At 42.9% G+C, this 16,600-nt stretch overlaps 1 protein-coding gene across 1 annotated transcript; it reads right to left on the minus strand.

The window, feature by feature from the left end:
- Positions 1-705: 705 nt before the first annotated feature.
- Positions 706-16,086, minus strand: LRRC31 (leucine rich repeat containing 31). Its single transcript, XM_053919442.1, is given in 10 exon segments — positions 706-958; positions 4,414-4,581; positions 7,332-7,499; positions 8,257-8,283; positions 8,286-8,423; positions 8,657-8,821; positions 10,227-10,228; positions 11,264-11,432; positions 13,148-13,297; positions 15,903-16,086. Coding segments are annotated over 10 exon segments (1,353 nt in total). The 3' UTR covers positions 706-776.
- Between the last annotated feature and the right edge of the window lie 514 nt (positions 16,087-16,600).

The raw sequence follows: 16,600 nt of genomic DNA on the forward strand, positions 1-16,600 counted from the left end.
GGCTGCTGGTGGCTGAGTAGTGGCTGGTGGATACTGTGTGGAGATGGGGGTAGATGGGAGACAGAGGCACTCTCTAATTCACTGTTTCCCAATGGAAGGTGGACACGAAGAGGGGCTTTTAGAGGATATTTGGTTAAGTATTGCAGAGCCTGGAATCCCCCAGGGCAGAAGTTGTTCCTTATTCAATTCTCTTTCCTTCTTTCTAAATTGACATGGAGAAAGTGTCAGACTGGTGCTACAGAGTGCCTTTAACTCCTTCTCTTTTTCTAACAGCGTGAAGGAACCTCTACTCAAAGCCTTCAGCTGGCAACCGTCTAAGAATGTCTACCTATGAGTTATGATGATTGGTTTCCTGTTTAAATAAACGCATTTAAGTTAAAGAATCAATATAAAGAAAAACTTAAGTAATAGCACAGGTACCATATGGATAGGGCAGAATCTGTAGAGGTGGAATGCAGAAGACTGAAGTTCGGTGAACACTGAGTTGGTAACGAACACCGGCAGCTCTCATGTACGGGGAGGTGTGGACCTTCTTGCCTGGCAGGAACCTCCTGCCACCACATCTAGGTCTATCTCCTTCTATGAAACATCCTCCACTGTCTTTCTGGTTTTAAAATTGCCCTCCTTTGTTTTAATGAGATCTCTCTTTAGCAGGTGTCGGGAGAAGGGAAGCTGCAAAGAGGGCCCCAGCCTCTCTGCCTTCGCTGCCTGCCTGCCTGCCCCTGGGCTTGCTGGGCAGGCACAGTGGGCTCCACATGCCAGGACTGCTTTGGAACCTATAGATAGAAACCCAGGAGAGCCATGTCCTCCGTCACCAGGGAACAGCTGCTCAGCCTCAGCACTTGAAGGGACGTTGAAAGCTTCAGTGTTTCCAGAAGCAGCTTCAGGTTGCCACCAACACACTTGTTCCAAGAAAGGTTAACTACTTCCAGAGCAGGGAGGTGAATGGAGACTTCAGCTAAAATGAGAGCAATAAGATTAGCAATCATTTAGGTTTCCTTAGAGGCCATGAGCCTTGAATCTGAGGAACCTAGGCTAAGGCAACATATCAATATAACTGATGTTCCAAAAGTTGTAGAGATAGTTCTCTCTTGCCTGATATTCATGGCCTCAGTTTATGTTGTCTATTTTTGTTTGGGAGAAATGTTGGAAACTGTAGAAAAGTAAAACTTGAATAAATGGAATTCGCGATTGCCTGAAATTTCTTTCCTTTTCTTCACATTTAGGAAGAGGAAAGAGGCAAAGAGTTTGGGCAGCTAGTCAAGACTTCCAACATGTGCTCTGGTTGGACATAGTCCACTGTGCAGTCACTGCTGAAAGTCGGAGCTAGGGCCGGCGCTCCCTCGGACCCTGAACTGGGGAATGTGTCTGTGCTGGCTTAACTGTGTCTACAGAGACAAGGGAGGGAAGTACTATATTTTGAAAGATTTTAAAAGGAAATAAAAAGAATTTTCTGTTTAATTCCTAGTTTCCCCAAACATTAAAATTGACCAGAACAACCTATTCACAAAGTAAAGAGTTAATTACATTTTAAAGTTCTTACTTCCTGCCTTCTTTCTAAAAAATAGAATATGTTCAAGGAGAACTATATATATTCTTTTATAATATCTAGTAAGAAAACACCTACAATTCATATGGTGCAGAGACCTTTCAGTAAGAAATGGAATTTTTTCTTGTAAAGTGATATAGAAAAATATATATATTACTTGATTTTAATTTATATTAAAGATTGCATGATAGATTTATGTTAAATGAGATAGTTTAGTATAATATCTACTTGGTTATGATCCATTGGTTCTGCAGCTACCATTGGAAAGAGCTGTGTCTTCTACAGAAGACACAAAATTAAAAACAAAATTCAACATTTTCCAGCTAGGAAGAGTATTTATAAAACATCATGTTGTCCCCAAATTTATTTTTTGTGGAACTTTTCTAACTGAACATTACTCTGAGCAGTGGAATGTGGTGTGTGTGTGGGGGGGGGAGTGTACATGCTTACTTAAGCATTTGACCCCTTTGAGAAGTTAATCTATCTATCTACTTATTTAATATGTAAAAATATCTAAAATATGCTGTGGGTATGCAGTGAAGAATAAACACAATCCTTGCCCTCAAGGTTACAACCTGGGAGAATTACAGACATTAAAAAAAAATAAACAAATGAGTACATAATGATTAATTCTGATAAAGGCTATACAGAAGATAACAAGGGCTTCTAATGGAGATAGGGAGGGGCTGTCTTAGAAGGGGACCCTTATGAAACCTGAAATAAGAGCTCTCCAGGGAAGAATGGGGGGTAGGGAATTCCAGGGAACAGTAAGGTCTAGAGGCAGGAGAGAACTCGATGATGTGAAGGGACCAAAAGAAGCCAACTGAGTCAGGGTTTGAGGAATAAGAGGGAGAATGGCAGTAAGGTACTGGGGCCAGGTCCCTCAGGTCTTTTTGACCACATGAAGGAATTTGGATTTTACTAGAGGTGTTATAGACAGTATTGGGCAGTGATAATACCCACTTTTTAACTGTTAGTGATAAGATTCTATTTATTTTTTAAATAGAATTTATAGACTCTCTCTCTCCATAATAATATTAACAATGAACATTTATTGAGCATTTACTATGTGCCAGGCACCTTTCTATGAACTTTACATGTATTAACCCATTTAATTCTTACAATCCTACAAGATAGGACAGTATTACTTCTTTCTACATTTTACAGACAGAGAAACCAAAGCACAGAGATGTCCAATACCTTGGGTCACAAGAGCCAGGGCCAGGATTTGATTTTAGGCAGTCTGATTCCAGGGGCCAGAAAATATACCACATACCTCCCACAAAATAATTGCAATAAATTTTAGGGAATTCACACAGACCCCTACCCCAAGCATAACGATAGACTGTCTCTCTGACCTGGGTGGGAACTCCAGATCTGAAAGGCACATATATGCTACTTTTCCTCACCCAGAGGCGGGGTAATTATATGAGCAATACTTGGAGCAGTACCTGGCAAGGACCAAGTCTATGGGAGCTGAACAAAATACTTGGGCTGAAAGTGGGGGCAAAAGTACCCTAGATATAGAGTTGTTAGAATTTGGGGTAAGTTATAAATATGCATTTGTTTCTATATAACAGATATTAATAAATAGCTACTTATTAATAGAACACATTTATTTCATTAATAATAGCCTCTGGTCCAGAGTACAACTCATATTTAAGGAAGTGCCAACTGAGGTTAACAGTTGGAAGCTCAGAGAGGAGGACTTTTTCTCCTGTTCCAAGAGGCGCCAGAATCCACCCTCTAGTCTTGTGCGTGTGTGCAGGAAAGAGTAAACCTACCAGGCCCGAGACTTCTCTCTTCAGGAAGCCTGGCCCTTGGCCGGCAGCTGGCAACTTAATTTGGAAGTGCTCCCGCCATTCCCTAACTGGTAAGGGTGGCTCACCGTGCCTAAAGTGTTTGTGTACACATAATGTGATTTATGCCAGCTCTCCTTCTGTGAGTCCAGAATTTCAGTATGTGTTGGGTAGAGAGTGCTTGGCCGACCAACCCCCACTAAAACCCTGGACCTGAAGCAGGAGAGCCTCCCCAGGAGACAATTCACACGTGTCGTCACAACACGTGGGAGGAAAGGCGTGTGTCCTATGTGATTCCGCTGGCAACAGACTTTTGGAAGCTTGTGCTTGGTTTCCCCAGACCTTGCCACGTGCACCTTTCCCTTTGCTGACTTTGCTTTATATCCTTTCATTGCAATAAATCTCAACATGCGTATGACTATATGCTGAGGCCTGTGAGTCCTGGCGAATCTCTGAGCCAGGTACTGGGGACTGCCACCAGGCACCATGTGCCCAAATTGCTGGCTGACTGAGTGGTGCAGTTGGGAGAATACCGCAAAATCCCTTTGCCTCAAAATGTCTCCCTCTACTTGCTGGTGACTCTCTTGCCCTCGAAAAGGCAGAAATGTCAGATTCATTAGACCCTTGATGGAGGCTGGGCTGTATCCAGGACCTTCAGCCCTGCCCAGGGTCCTGAGAGAGCACAATGAATCCCATTGGGAAGTGGGTGCTAGACAGTCAGCTAGACCCACAGGCTGGTCATTGCCTCTCTTTTCCCATCAGACAACAATCCCAATTTATATTGGCGCCTCACTGAAATTACAAGTTACTGCGGGCATGGACCTCCAGAGTTGGTTATATACACTGCAAATTGTACATGTTAAATGTCCGAATGCCAAAGTTATTCATGTGCCCTTCAGAATGTCACTTTTAAGAAAGCATATTTTCTGAAAAGAAGACAAAATAGTACTTTACACTTTTGCCTGTGGCTGAGTCTTGAAATAATGAAGTTCACCTGTCGGGAAAGACAACCCTCCCCGCCAACCCCAGGTGTTACTATACCACATTCCTGGGGAAGTTTCTTGCCGAGGGCGGTGAAAGTCTCCCTTTCCAAAGCACAGTTGTTGATTAGCAATGACTTCATTGCTGGTGAAAATCGGAGCCTGCTGAGTAAGTTTTCAGAAGAGCTGCCCGTCTTTTTGTTGGCAGATAAGTCCAATTCTTGAAGATGCGAGAGTAAAGGGATACTCTGAGCTGTTCAAATGGCAGCAGTGACATGTTTTAGGCACCGCCTCACAAAGAGTCCCTGGGTGTTTGTTTCCCACAGTCTTCTTGCCTGGCAAGCCCCGCTGTCCCTTACGCACTTACACACCACCCTTACTCTACTCTTCCCAGCGTGCAGCCTGGGCTCTGCCACTTCTAGACCTCTCTCCAAAGACTCTGGAGACAGAGAACCAGCTCTAATCCTGGCTCTGCTACCGAACAAGTGTGTGATTTTGGACAATTTACTTAACATGTCCGAACTTCAGTTTTCTCAGTAGCAATATAGCAATTCTACTTCACAGGGTCATGGGGAAGATTAAACAACTTGGTACATCTAAAGTGCTCAGCAGCGTGCCTGGCACACATCAACTGCTACATTAATGGTCACCATTGCCATTCTTTTCGCAGAGTATAAGTACTAGGAAGGCAATGACATCAAGCAGTCTGAACAGATGTCTGCTGGTAACAGCACTTATACTCTGAGGGCCCTGCAGATGTGAAAATGTGGCATCCTGGGATCTCTGTGGAGCTGGCTCACCTCAAAGCCTTCCAGACCACATAAGCCCTGGCCACACTGACCTCTTGGTCACCATCACATCCCCTGATTTACTTCCCTCACAGCACCCCCATTATGTGATGTTTTAGTTTGTGTGTGTATGTGCGCATTCTGTCTTCCCCAGAGCGTGCATCAGAACCCGGGGGACCAGAGGCACAAACCAAACAAATAAATACAGAATTCTAAATTACATAAGGAGGAAGGAGGGCAGTAGGAAGATGAAGGGAAGGCAAGCACCTGTGATCCCAGCAGATATAATAACTGCCCCCCTCCCTTTGAGCCTCCACAGCACTTTGTGGTTTGTGCTTCACTATGTAATTTGGATTCTCATTGGTTTATTACTGCCCCTACCAGATGGAATCTCCTTGACCATGAATTTTCCTAAGCCCACAACACAGTTGTTGGCTAAATGATCTACAAGTCTATTTCTTTGGAGCTGTCTAGAATGATCAGATAAATGAATGGTTATTTTTAAAAAAAGAATGCAGCCCTGGCCAGGTAGCTCAGTTGGTTGGAGCATTTTCCCCACACTTCAAGGTTATAGGTTTTAGCCCCGGTCAGAGCACACACAAGAATCAATCAATGCGTAAACAAGTGGTACAACAAATTGCTGTTTCTGTCTGTCTCTCTCTCTTCCAATTATTTAACCTCATAAATATTTATGTATTTAGTACATAATACATCAACAAATGAATTTTATTTCCATTTTTTTCAAAATTAAGCAGGAGGAAAACAATGCAATTCACGACAGCTTTTAAATAATCAGCTTTCCGGGGCCGTTCACCCGTGTTGGTGGCTACGAGTCCAGATGAGAGGCTGACCCCTCTGCTGTATTAGTGGTAACGGCTGGGGTCCTCTAGCAGTTTAATCCTCCCCTGAGCGACAACATGAGGTGTGACAGCCCTGCCATGCAGGTGTACCCAGGGGAATGTATGACTTGGAATCTGATGGACTGATAACTCGGGAGTGTCTGTCCCAGGTATGACGCTCATAAGTACAGGGGATGATTGCACCTCATAAAGCTCTACCTGGAGCTCAAGAAGGGGTTGTTTTGTTACTTTAAGGTCTTCAAGCCTTGAACTCTCATTTTCCAAACTCAAGGGATAAGAGCCTAAGAAATAACTAAGGTCTAAAAGATAGATGTTAGATCTAAAAGCCTATTTTACTGTTTTCCTTCCCAAAATTGTACTAAAAACAACTGAGAAATTCTTTTTATTCTTGTTCATTGAGTCACTGAGTCATTTTATTCAATCACATATCCAACTAACATTTACTGGGTGCCAACTATGTGCCAGCCGCTGTGTTTGAGCAAAGGGGAGATGCTGAAGGTGACACACCCCTACCCAGGAGGAGCCCATGATCTGAAGAGAGCGCAAAGACAAAGGCCCCAGGGACAGAGCCTGGCTGGTGTGCGTGACGATCAGCCTGGAAGGTGTGGCTGGAGTGGCGCCACTGAGGGGAAAGGGTAGAGAATGAAGTCGGAGTGATGGAGGAAGCAGGCGACCATTCGGACCCTTGCAATAATCTAGGCAGGAGACAACTGTGGCCTAAACCAGGGTAGTAGAGGGCTAGATGGTGAGCCGCAATCAGATTTGGGATGTATTTTGAAAGTTTATTGTAGTTACAGATGGAATAAAACCCTTTATCTCAAGTCTATGCTTGCTGTGTGATATGGAAACTGCATTTCTACATGTTGTAGTAATAACAGGGCTATGTCTGGGGTGGAAAGTAAGTGTATTACCTAAAGTTGTGATGGACACCTGTTAGGCACCAGCCGGCTGACTTTTTCTGTAAGTTCATTTGTATCTAAGTGACTTAACTTACCTGTTAGTCTGCAAGCCTCAACACCCTTTGTTTTGGCTTTCTCTCTACACCCCTCTCTATGATAACCTTGGTGACACTAACAGATTTGTTTCTAAACAGCAACATAAGTCCAAAAGGTTCCCCTTCAAGTGCCATGTCTATCATTTACAGATGCATATAGGAGGCCTTTAGATTCGCTAACATTTACTGGGCATTTAATACATGCCAAATACTATATTGGAGCATTCACAGCACTTTTATTATTTGAGCCTCCCAGTAACTTCATAAATAGTAAGTTTAAGGGTATATTTCAAATTTGCCAAGTTTCCAAACATATGTCAAAGCTCCAAAATCTTTCCTTGGCTCTGTGGCACATACTTACTCAGTGACACCACATCGCCAGCTGTTAGTGAGCACTGGTGAAGATCCAGGACTTCCAGATGCTCTAGCATGGCCACCTGAGCTGGTGAGTCTTCGAAACCTCCACCCAGCTCCTTGTTGCAGGAAAGGTCAAGTTTCCTCAGCTCACCCAAGTATCTAAAAGCAGCATCTACAAAGAAAGTCAAAATCTCATTACAACACATTACAAGGTGGTAAGCAGGTATGGAGCAGGGGAGGGGACATGTATGCAAAAGGGAAACTGAGCAAATAGATCAGAAAAACGCCAAGACAGAGGAATAACTGTAGACTGCAGACTCCCTACCATCCTGACCTCTTTGGATTTGACAATGACTTCAAACATGCAGTGGTTCTCCTACTCCACTTGAGTTTTGGTGTTTTTATAGAATTCTGGACTTAATCAAACTGTCAGTGAGAAGGATATTATAGGCTCTGTAAGTCAAAGGGAAAACTCAATTTCAGTTCATATTTTCCCTTAACGTGGATGCTCTAAACTGAGAAATAAGTTTTAACTCTGATACCACGAAAACTATTCTTTTTATCAGTACCAATTCCTACTTACTTCTGAGCATAAAATAATGCTGACATTTTTAAAAGTAAGAGAAAAAGGAAGTGCTTTAATAGCACAGAAACTTTCACCCAGCATCTATCTTAAACCTAAAATATCCTGGCTTTTTCAGATTCAGCCACTTTCAAAGTTTATTTTTGTAGTCATGAAAGTATGTGCTCACTGTAAAAGAAAAAATACACTAAGAAGATTTAAATTACCCATAATCTTATTCCTCAACATAACCACTATTTGTATTTTACATAAAAGTTATAAAAATATATAAAATAAAACAATATATATACATAAAACATAAGATAAAATTACATACGTATATAAATTTCAGCCATTGCTAACTTACCCAATAGTGTGACATTCTTCTGTGATATCCACAGGACTGTAACTTCAACACTTTCAGACCTGAGGTACTTCTTAACGCCTGAGCAATACTGTTTAGACTGCCACCGATGTTTCTGTTCATGGAAAGATCAAGTACTTCAAGACTTTGCAGCACAGGTAGCAACTGACCTGGAAGGAAAGAAATTTGAACAAAAGAGTAACTCAGTAAAAATGCAGGTGTGGGAGGTTGGGCAAGCAGGAGGGGATTGAAGTCCCGTGGGCCTCAGGGATGGAGCGAGCCACTTTCAATTCAGGGTGAAGGAAAACATAGCCAACTTTGACTCTCAAGTTATCCAATCCTGGGCATCTTCACTTTTTTTTTTTTTTTTTTTTTGGAATAGACTTTTCCAAATTCCACTTACCCACAAACGTCCCATCTTCTAAGGTGAGCATGCAGTCCACGAGCTCTAGTGTTCGTATCTTGCACCCTGCTTGGAACTCCTGGAGGATCAGAGGCACATTTCCTCCCACTTTACTGTTCCAGGACAAATTCAGCTCTTCAAGGTCAGGTATCAATTTAAGTGCTTCTTCTGTTACAAAGTGGCCCGAAGATTGATCACTAGTCCACAAAGCGGATAATGCATTTCAAAGTCAACCCAACCGTTATCTGTGGAGTATCGAAGCTGGCCAGGTACTGGTTAGGTGCCAAGGAACAAAGAAAAGAAAAGGCCCCAGTCCCTACCCACTCCCAGCGAGAGGAGCGTCTGCATTTACAGACAGAGTACACTACTCCTCCCAAAGTTCTGAAGCCATGCTTACAAGCAAAAATTATTTTTTAAAAATCCTCCTGCCAGTGGGGTGTTTTTCACTGAGTTGTTTTTGTGGTGGTAAACGTTTGTATTAGTCCATTACTCTCTCTCCTGCACCCTCCCTGGGAGCAGCATCGCTGAGAAGCTCGGCCGGGGTAGATGCAAAACAAAGCCAAGCACTGGCCATGTGGGTAAAGTCACCTGACATCAAGAACATCACACACAACTGAACCAACCACTGCAGAGAAGAACTAATAACAGAGCATCAGGCACTAACAGCTCATACTGACCACACAGCCTTCGGGGATAGAGAAGGGGGCCGTGAGAAACAGGCGAAATAACATTTCTGAAACCATTTCGCACAGGAAAGCACCCACGGGCCACACAGGAGAGGCTGGGAGAGATCAGGGGAAGTGACCGGAGGAATCATTAGGAATGATTTTCACCATTGTGGGGAGAACAGGCTGGAGAGCCACACATGGAAAATGCGCTTGTCAAAGTGCAGGGTCAACCTTAACTCTCTACAATTCAGAGTGCTGGAAAGCACCCTGTGTCCAGAAGCCTTTCTTCCAAGGCCCGCTGCTGGGCTTGGACTTCTCCCTTTGGTTACTCATTGTATGGATTAAGGCTTTAGGAGTCCAGGAACCCCATGTTAAAATGCACGTTCTTCCCACAGAGGTGTCATTTTGCGTGACATCGGCAGTCAACTGGGGTGGCTTTCTAGAGCCCTGAAGCATCAGGATCAGGGAGAAAGAGTGATGAGCTTGTCTGCAGTGCTCGTGGCACTGGACTGCTATGCACTGGCCACCCTGCCCTAAGCAGTTGTACGAGGTGCCATGGTGTGAAAATGCTTCCCGATTTACGTTATCTGACACCCCATCTGCCAGTAAGGTGAAGGAAAGCCCCTTCTGATGGAGGAGGGTACAGAAATCCTTCCAGAGAGGAGAAAGACTCTGGGACAGGAGAAAGGACACCAGACATCACAGCGACAAAGATACATACTCTCTCCAAATAAGTTTAGAGTGGTTCCCAGGGCAGAAATTCCATTTCCTGGTTTCTCAAGGAAATAGAAGGAAGATCATGAAAAGATTAGACTAATCAAAGAAAATAAGGAAACTACATTTTATTTCCATGCCCAAGTAACAATGTATTAAATTTGCGATTCTGCTATACCATAACCAACCACTAACCAGTGGAACTAAATTCCTCATGTGAAACCATAGAAAGGAAATTTTGGATGAAGGACTGGGGAAGGGAGGATCTATCACTTCCTGAGCACCTATTATGAGCCCAGTATGTAGTAGGCACTTTAAATAAATTATTTACTTATTTAATCCTCACAATAATTTTTTGAGGTAGGTATCACACCTTTCCAGAGGTAAGAAAACTGAAGCTCAGAAAGGTTAAATAGTTTGACCATGGTGACAAAGCTAGTTAGAAGTGGGGCCAGGATTTGAACCAGGATCTGGCCAACCGTGAGATGTATGACGTTTCTCCTCAGCTATAAGAAGGGTGGCCCAGGGGGCATCCGCTGGCTCCCATTTTGTAGGGAGGGATTGGAGAGAAGACATTGGCATGAATCATGTCATTTTTACAGAAATCTTTGCAGAGATGTAAATGATCAAAATACATCACTGCAATAAGAAACTTTAGACAAAAGAAAGTTTAAAAATATTAATGTCATCTAAAACGAGCAAGCATTTTAATAAGTCATTGGGTTAGTAGCAGGACAAATTTTATCCTTCGTTCTGTTACTCTATGTTCAGCGTATAAACTAACGTAATTGAGGTTCTATTGCTATTTAAACCATTTCTTTTAGCTGAAAAATCTTGTTTTGATCATTTTTTAAAAAATTAAAGTGGAAAAATAGAAGAGATTACTTTGGAATTGGAGGAAAATTTAATTGTTATCTACTCCAGCTCCTCTAGTTTACAGGTGAGGAAACAGACCAGAGCGCAAGTTTGACAGGTATCTCCACTCATACTCGGTGAGGGCAGGTACCTGGTCAGCCTATTCCCTTCTCTATCCTGGAAATGGGCCCATTGCTAGGTACAGGTTACATAGGTCTTTAGAAATTATGCTAATGCTCCACACCACATTGTCTCAAGCACAGAACACTCCTCCAGCGCTGAGGGAGTGGCAACCCAGATAGTTTGCCCTGGAGGGCAGCGCTGCAAAGGTGCTTCGAGGGAAGTCCTTTACACGAAGCACTCATCATACCCAGTGCTCGGAACATCATCAGTGGTGAGTCTGCAACTGCACAGCCTCAGGCTTTTTAACTTGTTGTCAAGATGCATTTGCTCAGTGATTAAAGGGAGGGCTCCACCAATGAAATAATTCCAGGAAATGTCCAGTTTTTCCAAGTCTTGGAGAAAAGGCAGCAAAGCAACTAGACGTAAACAAAAGAAAATACAGATTAGCATATGAAACTTGTGGTGTATAGTGAATAGGATCCATTGCCCATACTCACAGAACATAGTTCTGCACTGTAAGAGAATAAAGCGGACGAGGGGCACGCGGATCTCTCAACTGTGCAATCGGAGAGATTGTAAATAGGACATTTACATATCCTATTTCTTGGGACGTTTTCTATTTTTGCCACATAACATCACCCTGAAAATGTAGTGGTGTCTCTGCAGGACTTCACAGAATCTTCTATACCGTTGAGAAAAGTGGTAATTCTACTGTTACCACCGCTGTCGCTCTGAGGCACATACTAGTCCTTGTATTTTGTGGATCCCTCCCACATCCACCACCTGGTCATCCTATCGGATCCTCAGGCTGATGGCCTAGACCTCTCTCTGAGCCAGGACTGCTGAGGTTGCAGGAGCCCATCACATTTTCTTTTTTTGTCTTGATTACCTGGGCATCGCCACCTTCAAAAGCTGCTGTTACACTGAAATGGACTAACATGTGGGGATTTAGACCGGCACAAAGCCGGATTGGAAACTTCTCTGCCACTGCTCATTAAAAGCGAAGTCACTCTCTGTGAAAAACGTGTTCTAAGGCCATCTTTATCTCCGAAGCAACAGGAGTGTTGAGCGGCAGTGCCAACACAGAGGTGGTAAAGCCTGTTTGCCATTAAACATCGGTCTTGCACGTTAGAAGGAGGTGGCAGTCAGAAGCCGCGTGCTGCGCTTCTACCGTCACAGGCATGGAGACTCCAGACCTTCCAAAATCCTGAGGCCATGCCTAAGAGCGAAAAATCGTTTTCCTTCCATTTGCATTCACAGCACGGTAGCAGTTTCCTCTTATTCACGGTGATCCCAGCTTTATAAAGCATTAAGTGTGTTGTACATATTAAGAAAGGGAAAAAAAAGCAGGGCTCCTGGGGCCCAATCTCAGATTCCGACTCAGTGGGTTTGGGTTAGACGCGAGTCCCTGCATTTCTCCACGCTGCACAAATGATTCTGACACACGGGCCCTTGAGAACCCCAGGCGTGCCTAGAGTTCCCTCTTGGAGAATTGTCCAAAATATAATGGCATGTATTTTAATTAAAATAGTCAAGAACTCCTCATTCAATATGCAGTTCTTTTGCTACATCTTTGTTGGTAGACACATCTAATTTGATTAAAGGATCGATTTCATGTTTCTGAGAAAAAGAAGGGGGAAAGGGGCAATGGTGGTGTGGGCATGGGGTACCTCACAAATTCCTCCTTCGGTATAACAAAGGGTAGTGATACTTTTGTGTACACAAGTACAAGCAGTAATTCCTGGTAGTTTTACTTTTCATTCCACAGATAACTAAACAACACAACACCACTTTAAATTCCCAAGAAGTTTCTGTTTTACAGCTGAGTGTCATGAGTTTATATCATACACAGGAACAGATGTTTCTCAGGGAGCCAGAGGCAATCAGTAGGGAGGTAAAAATGCTCAGAAGAAATAAACAAATGAGCTTTCTCAGCCCAAATCTTTGAAGTTTAAAGAAGGATACATTAAATTGTGTTTTAAAAAAATTAGTGGTGCAGCTGCTGTTTCTGAGTAGTCTGGGGCCACCCTGCCAACCTTGGGTACCGAAGGAGTAATACCTGTGTTTTGCCTTCTGGTTTCAATCTATGGGCCCTGAGTTCCTCTCTGTGCCAAGGCAACTGCATACAGACCCATCTCCCTCACGTCCGCTGTTGTTAATCTGCCGTTGTTCAGATCTAGGCTCTTGTTGATAGCCTGCTTGCCCAGCTTCTCCAGGAACTTTTCATTTTTATCCGCCCTGCATCCCAGTTCCAGTTCCATTTCTGAAAACAGAGGCTTGGCTGCATTGTAAGTATAAAGAAGAATTTGCTGTTAATGACAGATAACATTGAGGATGCATAATAATCACAGAAAAAAAAAAGTGAAAAGACTGAGAGCAACCCCGAATGGGTCCCTTGTGAACACTGAAGCATTTTTTACCAGGACCAAACCTCTGTTCCTGCCTCTGGGTGTTCGACACTGACCACTCCCCTGACCCTTCACTTAGGAAGGAGCCCAAGGAAGCTCGGTGGCTTTTATTAAGTTATTTTCCAACTTAAATCAGTATTGGCCTGTGTTGTTTACGATCAAAAATCCCAATGTTTTCATAAAACATTACCTGCTTGTAACAAGATCACACATTCCTGTTTTCAAGGAGCTGCCTGTCTAATGGAGGGCACAGACAAGAAAGCCACAGCTACAATACAGAGAAGTGCCGTGGTGGAGGCATGCAGTGGGTGCAGGGTGCAGAGCAGTGACAATGAGTACCTCTGGTCTGGTGGGTGGGTCTTGGCAAGCTTCCAAGAGAAAGTGGTGCATGATTTGTACCTTAGAGGACCAAAGGGAGCCAGGTGTGTGGATGTGAGGGAAGGGGGAGGGAGGGAGGGGTGCAGAGGGAGAATGGAGTCGCAGGGGAAGGTCTTTCTAGACATCCCACTTGGGGGAAACATGGCCAGTTTAGGAAACTGCAGGTGAATCTGAATGTCAGGAGTAGAGGATGAACGTGAGGCTGGAGCGAGGCAGAGGTCATGGAGAGATAGCTAACTGATCACAAACACCTTGAAGGCCATGCTTGGGGATGTAGACTTTCTCAAGGCAAGAAGGTAAGCAGTTGAGAGACACCAGCATATCTGTGTTTAGAAAAAGCACTCGGTGGCAGTGTGGGAGACAGGGTGGCAAGACAGCAAGACTAGAAACAGAAGAACCAGTTAGGAAGGTGTCACAGTGGTCCAGACAAGAGATGAGAACCAGAAGAGCAAGGCAGAGGATGATCCAGAGTCCACAAGCCACGTGGGAGGCAGACTCGAGGAGCCGCTGAATTTTGCTGGACAAGGAAATACAGAAGCCATAACTGGTGGAGCAGCCGGTGTTCACCAGCAGGGACAACCAGCTGCTGGGTGTTGCACTGTTGATCTAATTGTAGTTTCGGGTATTCATTAACCATGTTCCTGAAGCTCCAAACCACACTTTAAAGCAAATGCCAACAATTTTCTAATACACATTGTCTTCCTCTAGAAGCAGACTAACTCTCTACTGACAAAAATATATTTAAAATACATCTAACCTACTTACAGGTCACATGACATTGTTTTAGGTATGTAATACACATAGTCTAAGAGAAGTGAGGGTAGGGATAAGTGGAGCAACATTGGCCATGGGCTGATAATTGTTAGAGAGATGTGATCGTGGGGACTCATACTGTTCTCTATACCTTTGTGTATGTTTGCATAAAAAGTTTTATATGTTTTTAATATATATTTGATCTAATTAATAATAAATCGATGGCATTGTATATACCATCATATTGCCAAATAATACGATGGCATCTTTGGAAAGATATTTAACAATATTTATTTCATTACCCTCAAATTTATAATCTCTGTTCTGGAAATTTATACTTTCAAAGAAAGCTGAAATTTCATGAAGCAGGGAATAAGGGAGAGGGAAAGCCAAAGATAATCACTGAAGGGCAAAAAAGGAATTTATTAAGTAATTATGGCTATGCACATAATGCAATATTATACAGCTGTTAAAATTATGTACAGGAACATCATGAAGCGAGTAAGAATTGAGCAATATATGTTCCAGAAGTAGGGTCACTGCTTCACTCAACTCAAGAGGGATTCGTGCTTTTATAACTGCCAAACATGCCTGTTCTGGCCCCCTGCTGGCCCACCTCACTGACTTGTCGCTGTTTTGCTCCTCTCCCATCTCTCGTCCTGCTTTAGCATCCCAGATTTCCCGACTTCCTCTCAAACACCTGGGGCGCAGCCTTTGCACTTACAGTTCCCTTTTCCTGGAAAGCTATTCCCACAAATACCTAGGTGCCTGGCTCTATTCATTCCTTCTACATAGCTGGCTTTATTCAGATCTCTGAACCAATGCTACCATGTGAGAGAACCCTTTCCTCCAACTCTGTTCAAAATAGCACCTCCATCCATCCCATCGTTCTCCACTTAGCCTGTTTACTTTTCTTTATATCACTTATCAACACTAAAATTGTACCTGCATTTGGTTCTTTGTTTACACAAGGTCCTGTTTCTCATGGCTGTATTTTGAACACTTACAAAATACAGTAACGGGCACATAGTAGGAACTCAATAAATGGTTGTTGACTGGCTAACTGACCGCAAATGCATGCACAGGAACAAAAGATCAAAAAGAATCTTAAAGAAATGATTGTGTGTGTTATCACAAAAGGAAGTCAGGTATTTTCTCTACACTTCTCTGTAGTATTATAGTACTGTTGACAATTTAAAAGTAAAATCAACAAACTATTTAAAGTATTTAAGTACCATAATAAATGTCTAGACAGAGACTCATACGAGGTTTAGTTTAACCCAATGATCTCTTTAGGGGAAAACATTGTTCTAAAAAGTAAAGACATAACAACAGTCTGAAGTTTACCAGCATCTAAGGGGGCAGGCTTCTCGTCGCTGGGTTGGCAGTCAGTCATTTTAAGGTCATTGCCTTCTTTTTTGCTTTCGGCTTTGGAGGACCTGAGCTTTGAGCCCCTCAGGAATCTGTTGATAAATGAAGTCTGGGGTTTAGTTTCTCCCTCTGAGGAACTTTTCTTCCTTGTTTGACTCATGGTCAAGTTGAAGGAGGTCTTTCTAAATAAGACATCTTGTTGTCTTCTGAGAAGAAAACAAGACTGTCAAGCTTGGGTGGAATCAGAATTTTCCTACATGAGTTTTCATTTCCACCTTTTCCTTCTGTTTTTATTGTTGGTAATGTTTAACGTAAAAATAAGAATGATGTAACCCAGGATCCAGGAACCAACAGATGGTAGCAGATGTAAATCCAAAGCAAATTTGAATTTTTAACTTTGCCCTATTTTATTGTGTGAAGTATGGGTTATTAAATACCACTTTGGTAAGTACATCAAATGTGTCGATGGATTTTGCATTTCAGCAGTCAATTAATTACCTTCTAAGAAAGTTAGTAAATGACAATATAATAAGGGGACTAAATGGTAATGGAAAAAATATTTTTTTAAAAAAAAAACATGATTTAGCATAAGACTAAGCTGTCTGGACCCTCATAAAACTGTCCCCCAGAGGAGTTTGCCTTCAGTGACCCCACTCTCCTCTTTTTGTATGCTG

Source organism: Desmodus rotundus, chromosome 2 (genome assembly GCF_022682495.2).
Source record: "Desmodus rotundus isolate HL8 chromosome 2, HLdesRot8A.1, whole genome shotgun sequence".
Lineage (NCBI taxonomy): Eukaryota > Metazoa > Chordata > Mammalia > Chiroptera > Phyllostomidae > Desmodus > Desmodus rotundus.